This window comes from Chiloscyllium plagiosum, unplaced genomic scaffold, assembly GCF_037043375.1.
Source record: "Chiloscyllium plagiosum isolate Xiang-an unplaced genomic scaffold, Cpla_swu_hap1 HiC_scaffold_10, whole genome shotgun sequence".
Lineage (NCBI taxonomy): Eukaryota > Metazoa > Chordata > Chondrichthyes > Orectolobiformes > Hemiscylliidae > Chiloscyllium > Chiloscyllium plagiosum.
In genome coordinates, this window is record NW_028270148.1 from 44,506,796 (window position 1) to 44,527,159 (window position 20,364).

Here is a 20,364-nt window from a genome sequence, read left to right on the forward strand (position 1 = left end):
TATTAACGGATATAAAACAAAGTACCTGTATCATAAAAAGTGCAAGGATAAGAGGCAATATCTGAATATTAGTGAGTTACGACTGCACTGTCCTTAAGATAGAACAGCAACCAAGAACTAGTCACAGTACTCTATGTGACTTGTGAAAATATCTTCTAGGACTCAAAGTCACCCACAGATTGAGGTGCATATTATTCACATTTTGCATGTATTTCAAGAAATTCAAACAAATTATACACTATTTCATTTTGCAAGTGTGAACTACCATTTCTAATTATCACACCAGGTGACAGTTCAATTATGTAGCATTTATCTGATCACATCAATACAATTAATAAAGGTTACAAGGGTGTTTCTTATGCAACACTGTAAAATAAGTCATGCAGTGTTTATGTTGTCATCAGCCACACACTGTGCATACACAGATTTACAAATGGTCAAAAAAACCTTAAAACTGTACAAAATATCATTAAATATGACACACTGGCTATCCTAGAAACAACCTTTGTACATTTTTTATTTTGATTGTAAGTAAATGGTTCAATCTGATTGCAAGCAATCAAAATGAGTATTTTATTAATGTCCTACGCTCAGGGCAAAATTTGTAGATGATATGTAAATTCAGAAGTGCATGTCAGTGAAATGGGCAGGTGAAATTCAATACAGACAATTGAGAAGTGATTAATTTTGATAGGAAGAACATGGAGAGACAATATAAAAGAAAAGGTACAACTCTAAAGATGGTGCAGGAAACCTGTCATCTGTCTCTGTGGCGCAATTGGTCAGCGTGTTTGGCTGTTAACCGAAAGGTTGGTGGTTTGAAACCACCCAGGGACAGGGTGTTTTCTGTTCTCACTCCTAACGATTTCTTGGCTGTGAACGTGTGTGTTTTTTGTGGACATCACGGTTGCTCAGTGGTTAGCACTGCTGCCTCACAGCACCAGGGTCCCAGGTTCAATTCCAGTCTCGGGCAACTGTCTGCGTGGAGTTTGCACTTTCTCCCCGTGTCTGCGTGGGTTTCCTCTGGGTGCTCCGGTTTCCTCCCACAGTCAAAAAGATGTGCAGGTCAGGTGAATTGGCCAGGCTAAATTGCCCATAGTGTTAGGTGCATTAGTCAGAGGGAAATGGGTCTGGGTGGGTTACTCTTCGGAGGGTCGGTGTGAACTGGTTGGGCCGAAGGGCCTATTTCCACACTGTAGGGAATCTAATCTAAACCAGGAACCTGGGTGTACCTCTGCATAACTCATTAAAGGTTGTGAAACAGATTGAGAGAGCAATTAACAAAACATACAACATTCTAGGCTTTATTAATAGATGCAGAGAGTGAAAGAGGAAAGAGGGTATGTTAAACTTGTATAAAAGACTGGGTCAGACTCAACTGGTATATTACATCCAATTCTAGGAGCCACAGTTTGGGAAAGATATGATGGCATTAGAGACAGTGAGGAAAGATTTGCAAGAATGATTTCAGTGAAGAAGAACTTCAGTTATATAATTAGATTAGAAAAGTTGGGACTAATTTCATTGGAGGAGGAGGTTGAGAGGAGATTTGACAAAGATATTCAACATCTTGAGTGATCTGGACAGAGTAGATAAGGAAAAATTGTTCCTACCTCATGAAGGATCAAGAAGACAATGGCACAAATTTAATGTAATTGGCAAAAGAACAATGGAAACAAAATGGGAAACCTTTTCATGCAACAAATGGCTAAGGTCTGGAATGTATTGCCTGACAGCATAATGGAGGCAGGTTCAATCAAAGCATTCAACAAGCAACTGGATTATTTTCTGAAAGCGTAGAATGTACAGGGTTATAGTAAAACAGTTTTGCAGAGCTTTTGCTGATAATGAGCAGAACAGACACCTCTGTGCTGTAATAGTTCAGTGATTCTCTGTCTCTCTGAGGTTAACTAGAAACACTGTGTTACATAGAATAGCACAGAATCTTTCTCCAACCTTCTCCACTGCACAAGTTAATAGAGCATAAATATAAAGAGTCTACCGTACAAATGTCAATATGAAGCATCACAAGGAGAGCATTTTGAAAAAGTGCAGCTCTTCATTACGTTCAAGCACTTTAGAGAAAACACATTAAACATAACTTATGAAATAGAAAGCCTACTTTGGTTACAGCATGATGATTGCAGTCCTTCAAACCCCAAAACATAGTCAGAAGAGGATCAAGCCACAGAAATAAAGAAGCATGCAAATGGAAAAAGTAGAAAGCAAGAAGAAAACAAAGTGTAAAAACATGTTAAGGCTAGTGCAAATGTTGTGAACTATTGTAAATCAAATACAGTACTTTATTTTACTCATTGTAAATGAATAGACAAACAGGAAACATACAATTAGCTACAACATCTTTTTGTATTCTGCATGTATCCAAGAAACTCTGTCACAACGCAGCATATAAATGCTGTTTAATGCACACAATGAAAATAGCATTTCAAACCTTCCTTTGGCACTATTCTCAATGGAAAAGCATTATATACACAAGAAAATGGGGAAACAGGGTGTGAACAAGGATTTCTTCTTAGTTCAGAAAACCACTTATTGCCATTTTTTGTTCCACAGAAGAATATGCTTAGTGACATGGATAAGGCCATTTGATGAATTAATTGGGATAATATAATTCCCACAGGGAGTTTAAACTAAGCAACCACACCATCAGGATCACTGAGCACAACTGAGCAGAGGGCCAAAATGCTACTTGTGCCTTTGCATTCTATTCCCTAGATTAACAGTACAATATTGAAAAACTTGTTCAGAATTCCTCCTTGACAAGCTATCATCTTGACAGCATTGACAGAGAGGTGTACAAAAGTAAATACTCTTCCAACACTGCATAATTTCAAATTATGCTGCACAATAAAGCGCATTTTAGTGCTATTAAGTTGGGGAAATAATTAATAACTTTATTAGTGGATAACGAATAAAATATCAGACCTTCCTCAGTGCTAGGTAATAACCATCTTAAAAAAGAGAAATTCTAGCCATCTCTCATTGCACCACCATCTCTATGCCCCAAATTATCAATATCCTGGTTCTTTCAAGTTAGTTGCTGAGTTCTATATGATTCATTTCCTCTAAAGTCCTCCACCTTCTATAAAGCTGAAACTGGGAATGAAATCAAATATTCACCACAGACCCGTATGAGCATACTGCAACATAGGAACTTAATGCTATCCAGGTCAAAACAGTGTGTATGAACTCTGGGCTACTGGAGTCAATATTGAACTGTCCACCATCTGATCTTGCTGGATTGATTGCAGTACTGTAGGAGAGTAGCAAAATCTGAAAATGTGTTGCTGGAAGAGCGCAGCAGGTCAAGCAGCATCCAAGGAGCAGGAGAATCGATGTTTTGGGCATGAGCCCATTCCTGAAGAAGGGCTCATGCCCGAAACGTCGATTCACCTGCTCCTTGGATGCTGACTGACCTGCTGCACTTTTCCAGCAACACATTTTCAGCTCTCATCTCCAGCATCTGCAGTCCTCATTTTCTCCAAGAGTAGCAAAATAACTAATTTCCTAAACTTTACTTTCTCATTCCCTGACATCACTTAAATGTGATCATGGAAGGAATAGGTGGGCAACTGAAATACTGCTCAAGTGACAAGAAACTTTAGGAATGCATTTTGGTGGTAGGCACTGTCGAGATTGTAATGAGATCAATCAGGTGAACCACATAGAATAGGAGTTCCCTGATTGGGGCTGTTAACCCTGGCTGACAGATATAAACAGGAGTGTCAGACATCCTATTCATTCTGACTGCTGGCTCTGAGGAAGCTCGATCAGTGTCATGTTCTATGCACATGTAAATAAAGGGCAACTTGGTGACGGGATACTGGCCTCTGTGAAGTTATTTCAGGCACCCCATCCCATTTTTCCAGCTTCACAGCTCCCATACTGCTTGCTAATAGAAACTTTTCTTGCCAAAATCTGGTTTAAATATCATCACTTGGAAATACTGGAAACTGGCCAGTCAATTACAATATTAGCATTGAGTGAATCTAATTGAAACAAAATGTATTTTAATGGTTCGTCTTGTTCATTTTACATATTTAAACATGTTGAGGAATCACCCAAATTAATTTAGGAAACATAATAAATATTGAAGCAGATTTTCATCTTTAATTGTGGGTCTAGGATCTGCCTGTTTTACAATTCATTGATTTCTATAAAAGGAGGATGCCTCATTCCACCAGATTGGCATATAAACAATTAATATGAAAGTCAACATCACTAATTCATTAATACACTGTAAGGTTCCAGTAAATTTCCAATTTTCTTCCTTCCTGTAGGCATGAGATATCACAGCTATGCCTCAATTGACATCCACACAGAAGCACATTCTAGCAATAGCTGGATATCCTTAGCTGGATAACACTATGAATAAAAAGTCTTGACTTATTTTATCCATTGTTAGTCCAGAGCAGGAAAAACTTATAGCATCCATAGATTACAAAACAAAATGATCAGATACCAACCTCATCTACATTTTCAAATGCGTTGATGACATCATACGGCAGACAGGAGAGGAGATCTATTACAAACCAAGTCTTCAAATAATTCATACGGATGAGCTTCGGGTCTGAAATGACCTCTCCTGCTGGTCCAACGAAGGTGGTATGAAAATTGAGGACAATGTCTACTAAGAAGATTACATCAACTATGCTGTCAACAACCAACCAAGTCACATTGTTCTGCTTAGTCTTGAAAGAGACATTGTATGGAACCATGATTGCAGTGTAGAAGGTCAGAATCAGGATGATCCAATCCCAGGAAGTTTTGAATGCGCAGTAATGCAAGATTATATGTGGTGGAGTCTTTGGTGCCTCTTGCTTGTACTGTGGAAGGATCTCAGACCCAAGTTGTAATACCTGCACAGCAAAGACAAATTATGATTATTAACAAAACATTGAAATTAATAATGGCTAATATCCAGTAGTACACCTCTGAGATGTTACAACCTGATAGGATTAGCTATATTTGCTGAGAAATCAATGATCCTGGGTTACAGCGTGATCTAAATCAAAGAACCTAGAACAAATTCTGCAAGATCTAAAGCTATGACCTTTCTTTAACAAAACTCTACCATCCAAAAGGATAATGGCTAATCTGTTTGAGCTTCAAATTACATGTTACCATCAATTCCCAATAACCTTTGATCCTTTAGCCTAATAAAAATATATCTACATCTGCTTTAAAACAATCAACAACTCTGCCTCCACCATCGTCTGGGACAGAAAGCTGCTCCTCATCTCAGTCCTAAAGAGCTTTCCCTAATTTTTAAGACTGTAGCTCATACAAATGCCACCTCTAGGTGGTGCAAGGAGCACAGAAACGCGAACAAAGAGTTGGCTTCATTCGTAAGCAATGATAGCAGCTAGCCATTTGAGGTCAACCCAGGGAAGCAGCTTCTTCTTCAGGGCCTGAACTCACCACCTCATGTTTCTGAGGCACACTACTGCCTCTAATACCTTCCTATAATTGGCCATCTTTCACAGATTGTGCAGTCAAAATGATGCATTGCTGTAACTGCTGCATCACAGTGAACATGAGCTAGTCATGCTCTCAATAAAAAATGCCCCATTCACAAGTTGCCATTCCACTTGCACAAGCAGCCCGTGTAATAAGAATAGGGCATTTTTTGTCCCACCATGAGTGCTGGGTAAGAGCCCTCCATTGAAAGGCCAAGGGAGAAAGATAGATTGGTCATCATTTGATTTAAAAAAAACTAATTAATGTGAACTAAAAAATTGTAGCTGGATATCCTATATATGTTATAACCTATGCTTAATTGCCTGGAAAATGTGGTGGTGAGCTTTCTTTTTGAACCGCATGCTGTCTTTGCAATATGGGGATCCCCATGATGCTGTTAGGGAAGGAGTTCAGGATTTTGACTCAGTGACAGTGAAGGAACAGCAATATATTGTCAAGTCAGAATGATGAATGGCTTGGAGGGGAATATACAGGTGGTGTTTTTCCAGGGGTGGGGCTGCCCTTGTTATTCCAGATGGTTTGAAAGGTGATGTCACAGGAGCCTTGGTGAGTGACTGCTGTGCATCTTGTAAATGGTACGCACTGCTGCTGCTGAGTATAAGTGATGAAGGGAAGCAAGTAGATTTTATTCCATCGCACTCGTGACTTGTGCCTTGTAGATGGTATCAGACAGGCGGTAATCTATTCAAAGATGGAAATGTGTTGCTGGAAAAGCGCAGCAGGTCAGGCAGCATCTAGGGAACAGGAGAATCGACGTTTCGGGCATTAGCCCTTCTTCAGGAATTAGCCCTGAAGAAGGGCTAATGCCCGAAACGTCGATTCTCCTGTTCCCTAGATGCTGCCTGACCTGCTGCGCTTTTCCAGCAACACATTTCCATCTCTGATCTCCAGCATCTGCAGACCTCACTTTCTCCTCCGGTAATCTATTCAATCCAAGGACGAAATCTTATACAAGATTTCAGAAGTCTTCATTCAGTTATTCAGAAGGCAGGCATCATCTCCTAAGAATCAACTGCTGAAGCTATGGGGAGAATGGAAAACTTGGAAGATACATGCTTCCCAAGAATGAATGAATCATAGCAGTTACCAGGAAATCAAGTGCAGACGTACAAGATCCAGTGATTACAATCTAACTGGACACTGAAGGAGTAGAATCACTTGCAATTGATTCTCCCTTTCTTGATGTTACTTAATCTGGTACCAAGTCAAGAGATCACCAGCAGCCCAGCAATAATGTCATCAAGCACATTAAGCAGATAATTACTGGAAGTATTCTCACAGACAGTAAACTCAGGTGTAAAGTCCACTTTGTTTACATATTTGATTAAAACTTCACAGAGTGAAGTAAATGATTGGCTCATACATACAGTACGATGAAGCTTCATTATCAACATTCTTTAGAAAGTTATTTTATCATGATGGAGAATGTGACCTATAATGTTTTTTCAGGAACAGTGAGGCTGTTCAGTAGTAAATGTGAACACTGAAGATCATTAAGGTTATACCCCATTCAACAAGCCAGAGATCCAGGTTAATGCTCCGGGACAGGTGTTTGAAATCCACTACAATAGATGATGAAATTTAAGTTCAATAAATAAATCAAATTTAAATAGAAGCTAGTCAAATGGTGATCATAAAATCATTGTCAACTGTAGTAAAAATCCATCCAGTTCAATAATGTCCTTTAGGAAAGGGAAAACGCTGTCCTTACCTTGTCTAGCCTATATCTGACTCTTGACTCAACTGCCCTCTGATAAGGACCAGCAAATAACTCAGTTGTAGTAAACTGCTATGTCAAAAAAAAGATTGAAATTCGACAAGACCAGCTGTGACCTTGGCACTGGAAATAGCAGTGGCAAACCCAGACCTGCAAAATCCTATGCCAAAATTGGAAGCAGTACCACAAATGTCTAATCAAGCAATAGCCCATTTCTGATACCACTATCTCTGTGTATGTCTTATCTTACCAGAAGGACAGACCAAGCAAAGGTGGTAGCACAGTGGTACACAGTCAGGAGAGAGTTGTCCTGGAGGTACTCAACATTTACTACAAACAACATGAAGCCCACATCAGCTCAAACATGGGCAAAGAAACTTCCTTCTGATCACCACCTACTGTGGCCATTCCACCTCTCTATCCACAACCCCACTCCTCAACTCCCCTGAATGAACCGGTACTTCACCATGCTGTACACCAACTGGAAGAAGTACTGGGGTGATAAGGGCATAGAATGTACAGTATTGATCAGAGTGACCACTGCACAGTTCTTATGGAGACAAAGTCTTATCTTTCCACTGAGAAAAGTCTCTATTGTGTGTGTGTGATACCACCGTTGTGCTACATTTACAAATTCGCTGATGACACCACCATAGTTGGTCAAATCTCAGATGGCGACATAACAGACAATTGACGAGAGGTGGAAAACCTGGAAAAATGGTGCACTGAGAACAACCTAGCTCTCAGTGCCGGCAAAACCAAGGAATTCATTTTGACTATCAGCGGGATATTACTCATGTCCCCTATACAATAACAGCACGGAGATGGAATGAGTGGAGAGTGTCAAGTCCTGGGAGTGGTGATCAACAACAATGTTTCTTGGACTGTTCACGTGGATGCATTGGTTACAAAGGCCCAACAATGTCGCTTCTTCCTCAGGCAGCTGGGGAAATCTGGCAGGATGACAAATACCCTTGCCAACTTTTATAGGTGCGCCATCGAGAGAATTCTGTCTGGATGCATCACGACCTGGTATGACAACTGTACCATTCAAGATCAGAGACGGTTACAGAGAGTGGTGAACTCAGCCTGGACAATCACAAAGGCCAACCTCCCATCTATAGAATCCATCAACCAGGCCGCTGTCAAGGAAAGGCCACCACCATTCTCAAAGATCCATCCAACCCTGGCAATGCTTTTCTACAACCTCTACCATCAGGGAGAAAGTACAGAAGCCTGAACATACGCACCAGCTGTTTTCGAAACAATTTCTACCCTACTGTTGTTAGAATACTGAATGGACTCACAAACTCTTAGCATTCACCTGTACCTGTGTTTTGGTTTTTGCCACTGTTTACCTATTATTTACTTATCTATGCTATTTAATTATGTGATCTACCTGTATTGCTCGCAAGACAAAGCTTTTCATTGTGCCTCAGTACACATGACAATCAATTCAATTAATACAATCAATTCAATTAGGATGGATCTTGCACCCAAAACTGTACATCCATGATGCACTGTGGACCATCAGCAGCACTGATACACAATCTGTCACCTCACAGCCTGTCATAACTTCACTCTATCGTGATTATCAAGTTGAGGGACCAATCCTAATTCAGTGAAGACTGCAGGAGGACAAACCAGGAGCAGCAGCAAACATACCTGAAAATGAGATGTCAACCTGGTGAAGTTACAGTACAGGACTATTTGCATACAAAACAAAGCAAGTTGTGATGGAGAGGTCTAAGCGACCCAACAAGCAACAGATCAGATTTAAGTTCCATAGTCCTGCTACGTCCAGTTGTGATGCTTGTGGACAATTAAATTGCTGACACATCTCTACAGCCAAATTCATAAGGGTCAGAATTTTTGTTGTACAGACTACACATCGCTAGTTAAGATGCGTCAATGTCTATTTATAAAACTTGCTCTACACTGCAAACACATTGCCGCATTGATGGCATTCAGGTGAGAGAACACTTCAACATTAACCCTCCACAATCATGCTCTCAAATAGTTTTGCATTTATGGTGGTCACAGCAATCCCTTCCATTCAAACCTACTCAATAATATGATCAACCTCAATTGAACACCTTGGCTGAGAATGCACAAAACTGAAGGTAGTGGACTTGAGGAAGAGTTGATATTTTACAACTGAGATGCTGACCACATTTCCAAGTAAAAGTTCAATTTTACATTTTCTGCTGAGTAAGGATCATCATCAAGACACACATATTACAAACGCATGAGGAACAAATAATTATCATGCTTCTCATTCCTATCCTATCTTGCTTGAAGCGAATCTTGCCATGAGGTCTGCATCTCATTAAGAAGATTCAAATGCTTTAAGTTAATACTACACAAGCATATAAAAGATACTAGGGGCATTAAACCTTCAATAATTCAAGGCTATTAGAAGACTTTAAATTAGAAATGTAAAAGAGAAAAATTCCTTTCAGTGGAAGCATAGTTCACACTGCAACAACTCATCTTGATGACAAAGGTACATGCTGATTCATTTCAGATAGCTGGTAATTGCTAACCCCAGCATCATAACCAAGACTTCAAAGCACTCTGAATTTGAAGAGGATGGCAGTTTTGAAGTCTTAGCAGGATTTTTACTATGGAAACCAATTACAAGCATTACCTCAAAATCATATCAGTAAGTCAAAAGGACCAAACATCACTTGATAAGCATTTAATAATAATTAATGTCAAACACCAGACCTTTTCTATTTTTGTATAATTGTTCTCTTTCAATGGTACACATAGCAAAATGTACATTATGTGCAGTATTAAGTGTTCTGTGATTAACGATCAATAGAATTTATATTACTCAGTTTCTTTGCACATAGATGGAGAGCTGTCATTTCAGTTATTTTCAATTTTCATTGCAGGATTCATATAGGATAGTGTCAATCCTATATGACATATACTGTTTGGTAAAGGAGCATTCAATTCTATTTTAACTATTGACTACAAAAAATTTGCAGAACATCAAAAATGAGAAATACAATATTATACAAACATAACTTTATATATTAATAATAGCTTTATATTGTTTAATTACGTTTATATTAATTATCTTAAAAATAGAAAGAAATTCACATACAACAATTTATATTTAGAAAAAATGACCATTGTTTTATGGGCAAACATGACAGTCATTTCATCACACAGCTTTAAACAGACAAAAAAAAAATGAATAGGTTATCTGCTCCTAATTGCATTTCAACACCTCACTGCTAAAAGGTGACCTTTAGCTGATCATCAAATTTCACAGCCAGAAGTATGGACATAAGCGAGGATTTAACATTATGTATAAAAATTATAATGGTGAATAATTTAATGAAAACTTCATTAGTATGAGCAAAAAAAAAGAACAAATGGTGCACATTTCTAATGGATCTAGTGATTTCAATCGACCTGTAACAACGCACCTCTGTGGTAGGTGAGACTTAAACACCTCTTTGAATACTGACTCAGGTCAGTCTATTGAATATACATTTCTTTTCAATTGGTTTGCACTTAGAACTTCCATTATTAATACAGTTTGTGAATCAGAGATTGTGAATTCAAGCTACACTGAAGACTTGTGCAGAAAATCTAGCAGAACGTTGCAGTGTATCACAGAGGGAGCCCTGCACCATCATCTGGAAGAGTCACTAAACCAATGCCCCATTAGCCCTTTCAAGCCATGTAACAGATCCTGTGGCACTGTTTTGGAGTGTAACAAGGAAATTCTTTCTGGTGTCCTGGTCAACGGACAGGGATGCTCTCCTCCAAACATCTATGACACACTTAATGGAAAGCAAAATGACTTAATTTGAAAAAATTGGGAAAAAAAGGCCAGATTTAGTCCTCAAACCTTAGATAGCGAATTCAGAATCTCACCCTCGAGTGACAACAAGATATACATTTGCACTTCATTAATACCACAGCTCACTGGATTAAACATCACACTTCCAATTTTCCTCTCCTCCATCAAGAAACTAGACAGTGCAAAACTTGACAGGTAATACAGGGCGCAGCTTGCAGTATGGTTATGCCAAGCTCTAAACTCTCTTTACATAGAATTGCTTCTCCTACACACGAACCCTGCATGTCAATGGCTGCAATCCTCTCCAGCCCTTAATCGACACAGCTTAGCATCACTTAGGGACCAGCATCACAACATCATGCCAGCATTTGGACCAATGAGCCACCATTTCTGGTCCTTGGACATCTAATTTGGAGCTGAGGTGCATCTAGGACTTACATACATGGCCAGGTTGCTTTACACTCAAGGGCAGCCAGATATCTAATCTATTGATACAGATTTTTCAGCTGCAGGCCTTTAGATAATTCTTAACACATAAGGCCTTGAGCACGTACTTAGAGGCAAGCAGCCTCTGGGATTTAACCTGCTTTTCAGTGCAGAATGACAGGCAGGCAGCTTGTGGCAGAGCGAAGCATTGAGGAATAAATACATCAGTCAGAGAAGAGGTGGTCAGATGCTGCGTCAATATCAGGGCTGCAGCATTAACCAGCAGTATACATGGTAAACATACTGCATGTGCTTGAAGTACATGGTCATAGGCAAAAGTCAAAAGGGTTGAGTACTTTGTGCGGTGAAGGGGTCTGCAGTCAGTTGGTAGGGGGGGGGATGCAGCCAGTATAGGAGCTGATTCAATTACAATCCAGAAGATCAGTCACAGTCGATGGTCACAGCCAATGAGCCAGTGGAATCAAAGAGGATGGCAGCTCAGTGGTTCGCACTGCTGCCTCAGAGCACTAGGCTCCCACAGTCCAAAGATGTGCAGGTTAGGAGGATTGACCATGTTAAATTGCCCTAGTGTTCAGGGATGTGGAGGCTAAGTAGATTAGCCATGGGAAATGTGAGCTAGGGTAGGGGTCTGAGTCAGGTTGGGATGCTCTTCAGAGAGTCGGTACAGACTTGATGAGCATCTTTCTGCTCTGTAGGGATTCAATGATTCTAGTGGGTTGCTTGTGAGAGATGAATGATGCTTGGCAACTGCAATTTCTTACACCCTAGGGATGTATGAAGAAGCTTCTCATCTGGGAAGGTGCACCTAGAATCAGGCCAAGATCTCTCACCCCCTCTCACCTCCCGATTGATGCTGAGCAACTTTAGTTAAAATGATGATGTGCAGGTTTGAATGTATATCCAGCAGTCACTGCTGCACCTGGGTCCCCAAGGTGACTACCACTGTTTCCATGGAGACAACCTGGTGCTCGCGTGTCGGAGACACCTCAGCAGAGAGAACCTTGGAGGACTCTGCTACACTTCACTCCAGCCTCTGGCACACCATCATGATTTTCCTGTGCCTGTCTCTGCAGATTGAGCAAATCATTTGTAGCAGAGAGCAGGGGCATGACTTCTGCCTGGGGCTGAGAAGGTACCAGGTCTCCAGCAATCCTCTGAGTGCCAAAGACAGCAGCATTTCTTCATTTACATATGTGAAAACACTGACTTATCTGAATTAATTTCACATCTTAATTGTGTCTTATTCTTACCTCAGCCAGCCGTGAATGTTTATGAACACTTTCCCCTTTATGTACAGTTGGAGCAAGCTGCTGTAGAACACCTCTGCTACTTGTAAGGGCTCTTGTCAAACGGGCAAATTTACCCCAGCCTGTAAACACATCAAGCAATTTGAAAACTTATATTACCAAACAAAAACTCTCCTTTAATCTTCAGGTATCAACATATTCAATTGTATTTGCCAACCTGTTTAAAAACACATAAAAAAATGGAACAAAGAAAGCAGCATTTGGGAAAATATATCCAGTTTATCACAGATTTATCAGGCAATCATTTCTATTATCCCTGAAAGTCAGAATAGATATTATTTTTATGATATTTTAACTGCTATAGATTAAACAAGAAATGATAAAATCATATTAAAAATTCCAAAAATTACTAATTGTGTCCTAGCATTTTTCAACACTTTCTTTCTTTTGAAAGATTAATGAAACCAGATTTGAAAGTTTTTTTTTAATCTTAATTATATTTATTTTAATTTAACCTATTTTTTCTAATGCAGGGATGTTATTACACACCTCTGGAGCAGGTGGGAATTGAACCTGGGCCTCCAGGTCCAGGAGTAAGGATACTACCACAATGCCACAAGAGGGTCCCCATATCGAATTCTCAAACAGCCTAAAACAGTTTTGATACAATTTACAGTTGTTCATAATTTACATAGATGACTTAGAGTTGGGGACCAAGTGTAGTGTGTCAAATTTCGCACATGACAGTAAGATGAGTGATAGAGCAAAGTGTACAGAGGACACTAAAAATCTGCAGAGGGATACAGATAGGTTAAGTGAATGGGCAAGGATCTGGCAGATGGAGAACAATTTTGGTAAATGTGAGGTCATCCATTTTAGTAGAATAACAGCAAAACAGACTATTACTTAAACAGTGAAAAACAGCAACATGCTGCGGTGCAAAGGGACCTGGCTGTCCTTCTGCATGAATCACAAGAAGTTGGTTTGCAGATGCAACCGGTAATTAAGAAGATAAATGGAATATTGTTCTTTATTGCTAGATAGATGGAGTTCAAAAATAGGGAGGTTATGCTGCAGCTGTGTAGGGTGCTGGTGAGGCCATACCTGGAGTATTGTGTATATTTTTGGTCTCCTTACTTGAGAAAGGATGTACTGGTACTGGAGAGGGTGCAGAGGAGATTTCAGAGATTTTGCTGGGTTTTCTTATGAAGAGAGATTGTGTAGACTGGGATTACACTCAGTGGAATTGAGGGGGATCTTATAGAAACATATAAAATTACGAAGGCAATAGATAAGACGGAAACAGGGAGACGGTTTCCACTGAAACAAGAACTAGGGGTGGGCATAGCCTCAAATTAAGATGCAGCAGAGTTAGGACTGAATTGAGGAGGAACTTTTCTACTGAAAGGGTTGTGAAATAGTGGAATTCCATGCCCAGTGAAGCAGCTGAGAATATCTCATTGAATGTTTTAAGGCAAAGATAGATTTTTGAACAAAAAAGAAATTAATGGTTATGGTGAGCAGGTGGCTAAGTGGAGCTAAGTCCATGAAAAGATCAGCCATGATCTTATTGAATGGCAGAGCAGGCTACATGGGCCAGATGGCCTCCACCTGCTCCTATTTCTTATGTTCTCTTCTGTTCTTATGATGCATCGAAGGCTGAGGGGTGACCTCATAGAGGTTTATAAAATCATGAAGGGCATGTATAGACAAAGGCTTTTCCCTGAGGTGGGGGAGTCCAGAACTAGAGGGCATAGATTTAGGGTGAGAGGGGAAAGATATAAAAGGGACCTAAGAGGCAATTTTTTCACACAGAGGTGGTGCATGTATGGAATAAGCTGCCAGAGGAAGTGGCAGAGGCTGGTATAATTGCAATATTTAAAAGGCATCTGGATGGGTATATGAATAGGAAGGGCTTAGAGGGATATGGGTTAAATGCTGGCAAATGGGACTAGATTAGTCTGGGATATCTGGTCGGCATGGACGTGTTGGACCAAAAGGTCTGTTTCCATGCTGCACATCTCTATCACGCTATAACCTCTGGGTCTGGGCCCAGCCCGCTGCCACTACACTATGTGATGACATCAGGACAGGAAGCCAATGAAGTGATTTTGAAATCAATAGCTTGTACTGTTGTAGGAAATAATGGCAGCCAACTTGAGAACAGCAAATTTCCACAAGAAGCAATGTGGCAATGACCAATCTGATTTTGTGATGCCGATTATGTGATGGGCCATGTGAAAAAAGCCTTACTTTTTAGGTTGGAGTGAAGGTTTGGCACATTTACCTTCATTGGTCACAGAATTGAGTATAGGACTTGGGGTGTCATGTTGCATCTATTCAAGACATTGGTGAGGCCACTTTTGGAGTACTGCCTACAATTCAGGTTGCCCTGGTATAGGAAGGATGTTATTAAACTAAAAGGGATGCAGAAAAGATTTTATAAAGATGTTACTGAAACTGGAAGATTTGAGTTATAAGAAAAGGCTGGATAGGCTGGAACTTTCTTCCCTGGAGCAAAGGAGGCTGAGCGGTGACCTTATATAAGTTTATGAAATCATGAGGGGAATAGATAAGATGAATTGCTAAGGTATTTTCCCCTGGGTAGGGGAGTCCAAAACTAGAGGGCATAGATTTAAGGTGAGAGGGGAAGATTTAAGAGAGACCTGAGAGGTAACCTTTTCACACAGAAAGTCGTGCAAATATGGAATGAACTGCCAGAGGAAGTGGTAGAGGTGAATACAATCACAAAATTTAAAAGACATTTGGACAGTAAGGTTTAAAAGGATGTGGGCCAAACGCAGGAAAACTAGTTGGCATGGACTTTTTGGATCAAAGGGTCTGTTTCCACACTATATGATTCTTCAAATAGGTTACTTTGGAATTAATGACTTGTTGAGTAAAACAAACTTGTTTTAGAATTGGAAATACGAAAAGTGAAAGGCAGAGAATTCAAGCCAAAGTACTAAATAATGCGACCAGAACTAGAAAAGTTGAAAAGACAAGATTTAAGCCTTGTGTCTTAATGCCCTGAGCATCCACAATAATTATAGTGGATGAATTAAACATGCAAATGGATATAAATGGCCATAATATGTTTGGGATTACGGAGATGTGGCTGCAGGATGGGAACTAAATATACAGGGGTATTTAGTTTTTAAGAAGGACAGGCAAAGAGGAAGAGGAGGTGAGTAGCAGTACTGGGTGAAAGATGAAATGAACCGAATAGTGAGGAAAGATATTAGCTCTGGTGAAGTGGAACCTGTATGGGTACAGCTAAGAAACACCAAGGAGCATGAAAAGATAATGGGGATTGTATATAGACCCTCTGACAGTAATGGTAATGTTGAGGAATATATTAAACAGGAAATTACAGCTGCAAGCAATACATCTGTACAGCTGTAATTATGGATAACTTTAATCTGCATATAGATTGGGACAACCAAATCAGTAAGAATACCACATAAGAGGAATTCCTGGATGGTATACGGGATGATTTTCTGAATCAATATGGTGAATAACTAACCAAAGGACAAGCCATCCTTGACTGGACACTGTGTAATGAGAAAGGAATAACTGGCAATCCAGCTGTTCGAGACTCTGTGGGGAACAGTGACCATAATACGATAGAATTCTTCAGTAAGCTGTAGAGAGACACAGTGATTCTCCAATTAGGGTCCTGATTCTAAATAAAGGAAACTATGATGGTATGAAGCGCCAGCTGGCCATGATAAATTGGGGAACGCTACTTAAAGGGATGATGGCGGGAAGGCAATGACAAACATTTAATGAGTGCATGGAGAAACTGTAACAATTGTCCATTTCAATCTGACACAAAAGTACAATGGGAAAGACAACCTGGCCATAGCTATCAAGGGAAATCGGGGACAGCGTGAGGTCAGAGGAAAGGGCATAAAAATTGGAAAGATTAGTGAAGGTCCCTTACAATCAGGAATAGGGGAGGTTACAATGGGAAATAAAGTGGTGGCAGACCAATTAAGCACATATTTTGATTCTATGTTTACAAAGGAGGACACAAATAAAGTCCTAAAAAATGTTGGGGAACACATGGTAAGGAAAGGAACTGAAATAAATCAGTATCAGTAGGGAAATCGTGCTAGTCCATTTGGTGGGAGTAAAGGTCAACAAATCTCCAACGGCCAATAATCTACATCCCAGTGCTTAAGGAAATGGCCCTCGAAATAGTGGGCGCATGGATAGCAATCTTTCAAGATTCTTCAGGCTCTGGAACAGTTCTGACAGATTGGGGAGTAACTAATATAATACTGCTATTTACATAAAAGGAGGTTCAGAGAAAACAGGGAATTATGTTCCAATTAGCCTTTCATCAACAGTGGGGAAAATGTTGGTGTCCAGTATAAAAGTTTTAAGAGTTTTAAACACAGTGACATGGATTTATGAAAGGGAAATCATGCTGAACAAACCTATTGGAAATTTTCAAGGATGAGCCAGTAAAGTTTATTAGGGGGAGCCAGAGGAGTTAATTTAGTTGGACTTTCATAGGGCTTTCGATTATGTCCCACATAAAAGATTAGCATATAAAATTGAAACACATGAGATTGGGGGGTACTTTGCAGACATGGGTAAAGAACTGATTGGCAGAGAGAAAACTAAGAGGAGGAATAAACAAATAATTTTCTAAGTGACAGCCAGTGACCAGCATAGTACCACAGAGATAAGAACTTGGATCCCAGCCATTTACAATGTATATTAATGACAGAACTAAATGTAATATTTCCAGGTTGGGAAACGATACAAAGCTGGGTGGGATGGTGCACTGCAAGGAGGATATACAGATGCATCTGTGTGATTTGCACAAGTTGAGTATGTAGGCAAATGCATGACAGAAGAATAACAATGTGGATAAATGTGAAGTTATGCACATTGGCAGCAAAAGCAGGAAGGCAGGTTATTATTTGAAAGGCAATTGGTTCGGGAAAGGGGAGGTGCAGTAAAACCTGGGTGTCCTTTTTCACCAATTGCTGAAAGTAAGCAGACAGGTGCAGCAGATTGCATAGCGAGGATTTGTGTAGAGGAGCAGAGAATCTTGCTAACTGATATATGAAGCTAGACTGGATCAGTTAGAACTATATTCACGGGACTTTGGATGAGCTAACAGGCCTAGATAGGGTAAACACAGGAAGGATGTTACCAATGTCCAGAGAACCCAGTACCAGGGGTCACAGTCAAAGGTTACGAATATTTCAGACTGTGATGAGGAGAAATTTGTTCACCCAGACAGCAGTGAACCTGTGGAATTTCCTGTCACAGAAAGGGGTGGAGTCCAAAACATTGAATGTTTTAAAGAAGGAAACATAGCTCTTGTAGCTATAGGGATTAAAGGGTATGGGCAAAAGGGGAAACAGGACACTGAATATGATGATGAGCCATGATTATGTTGAATGGCATGGCAGGCTTGAAAGACCGAATTGTCGACTCCTGCTCCTATTTTCTATGTTTTGGTATTTGCTTCCAATAGCTGATTAAGTGAACAAGCTGTTTAGGAAATAACAAATAGGAAGAAAAGAATTCAAAGATAATTTAATTATAGGGGGGGGGGAGGGAGTAGATTGGGTATCTTTTCTTTTCAAGCAGTTTGTTTTTTTTCAGTTCAGAGCACATTGGATAGAGGAAGCATATCTCTCAAGTCAGACTCTGAAAATTTTGTATGCTGGCAAGAAGGGTTTAAAAGGACTAAAGGACTTAAAAAACAGTGAGTTAAAATTCAGCGATAGCTAATTTCATGTGGGACCGTGTTAGTTTGCACAATGCAGGATGCCAGAGTAAAAGAACATATAGACCCAGGAAAGTCACAATTCAAGGTGGCTACTATTAAGATGCCAGCCAATTCTGTTTCCTATATTGAGCTGTTAGCCTAAACCATGAGAAATTGGAGCTCCATTGAAGGGATAGCCTTTCTGGAAGTAAGTGGAAAATCTAAGAAACCTCAAACTTTACATGAACATTTGAAACAGTACTCAGACCAAGTGACCAATCTTTCAATTTCTGAAAAATATCTGATGCAAGTCTTTTGGTTGTGTAAACTAACCAGCTATAGAAGAAAATCTGAGCTTTTAAATTTGGTTTATGGTGTAAGTAACAATGTTCATTGTACTTTTAATATCTTTAATGGAACTGACTAGTTAGGGTGGAAGTGTAGTTGTTAGCACTGCAATGTTCTTTGATTTCTGTGACTAAAATTATATATTTTTAAACTATGAATCTTGTGGCTTCATTCTTTTAGTAAACACTTGGCTTATCATATTTCTGAAAAAAACTTTGTCTCTACTGAGATCATATTGAATGAAAGAGAAGGTGCCCTTTTCTTCTGCCTCTTTCCCTATTCTGTATTGGGGCAATTTTATAAATGCTTGCTCCTGGCATAGAAGGCGGCAGATACAGGAGTCGGTGTTAAATTAGTTCCGATATTCAACTGGATCATGGCTGAATTTGCAGTTTAATTGCTTTTGGTCCATATCCCTCAAGAATGTTATTTATCAAAAATCTCTTAATCTCTGTCTTGAAAATTAAAATTGACCCAACATTCTCAGTGTGTGAGAGGAAGGAGTTCTATAGCTCATATCCTTTATGAGAAAACACTCTTCATAATTTTACTGCTAAATAATGTCACTTTAATTTTAAGATGATGCCACAAAATAATCTGGTCATTATCACATTGCTGTTTGTGGGAACTTGCTGCTCGCAATTAACTGCCTCATCTTTTACTTCATGACAAACTACACTTAAAAGGTATTTCATTAGCAACAAATTGCTTTGAGATGTCTGATGGTTATGAAAGGTGCAATATAAGTACAAGGCTTCCTAACCATATTTCCAAGATATAGATGAACATAAATTCATCTTAGGTGTATAGTGCAAATTGAGAGATAATGAATCAAAAGTCTTACCCACTTTGGTATAATACAAGCTGCTGATTCATTGGTGCCCTTTTTACCCAACTTATTGTAAAACAGGCTGCTTACTACCATGTCATATCACCATCCAAGATATATTTCTACTTTACTTAATCCCATTTGATACCTACGTTCACGATAATTAGCTCAAAAGGAACACATATCTGAGCTATCATAATGTAATCCCTATTTTCTGCTGGGCGTACAAGAGATGCAATTAACCTTAGAACTGGATTTATCAGGAAAGTGCGAGCTAGGTGGTCTCAAATAAGTCAATGTTTGAAAAGCCTGCCCTCCAGCATATATACACTGGGGTCAGCAGATCAAACTTTCAGCCCTCCACTGACATGAACTCACATCGTTGTGAGCTGTCAGCCAGTCTGCTTGACCAGCAGCTAAGTAATGATCACTGCTGGAACTACAAGGAGATGTCAGGAGAAAAGACACAGATATCTGTCAGGGAGGTATCAGAGGGCCTTGAGGGGGAAGCATCAGATACAGGTCAGATATTAAAAAGCAGGCTGGGGGAATTGACAGATGGGGAGGGCGTTGACATCTTTTGGGTAAAGGCTGTGGATGTACAGGGTACTCTCTGTAGATGTAAGCACGCCAGCCATTCCTGTCTGAAGGATCTCTTTCAAAAACTGCCTTCATAATCTGGCCCACGCCATTATTTTATGGCAGCAGAGAAAG

The 20,364-nt window shown here is 39.7% G+C and overlaps 1 protein-coding gene across 1 annotated transcript in view; it reads right to left on the reverse strand.

The window, feature by feature from the left end:
• Window positions 1-20,364, reverse strand: part of kcnh1a (potassium voltage-gated channel, subfamily H (eag-related), member 1a) — a 284,348-nt gene that overhangs the window by 218,473 nt on the left and 45,511 nt on the right. The window contains exons 5-6 of the mRNA XM_043695750.2: window positions 12,740-12,858; window positions 4,488-4,880 (exon numbers count right to left, since the gene is read on the reverse strand). Coding sequence (XP_043551685.1) covers window positions 4,488-4,880; window positions 12,740-12,858 — 512 coding nt within the window. The remainder of the gene's footprint in view (window positions 1-4,487; window positions 4,881-12,739; window positions 12,859-20,364) is intronic.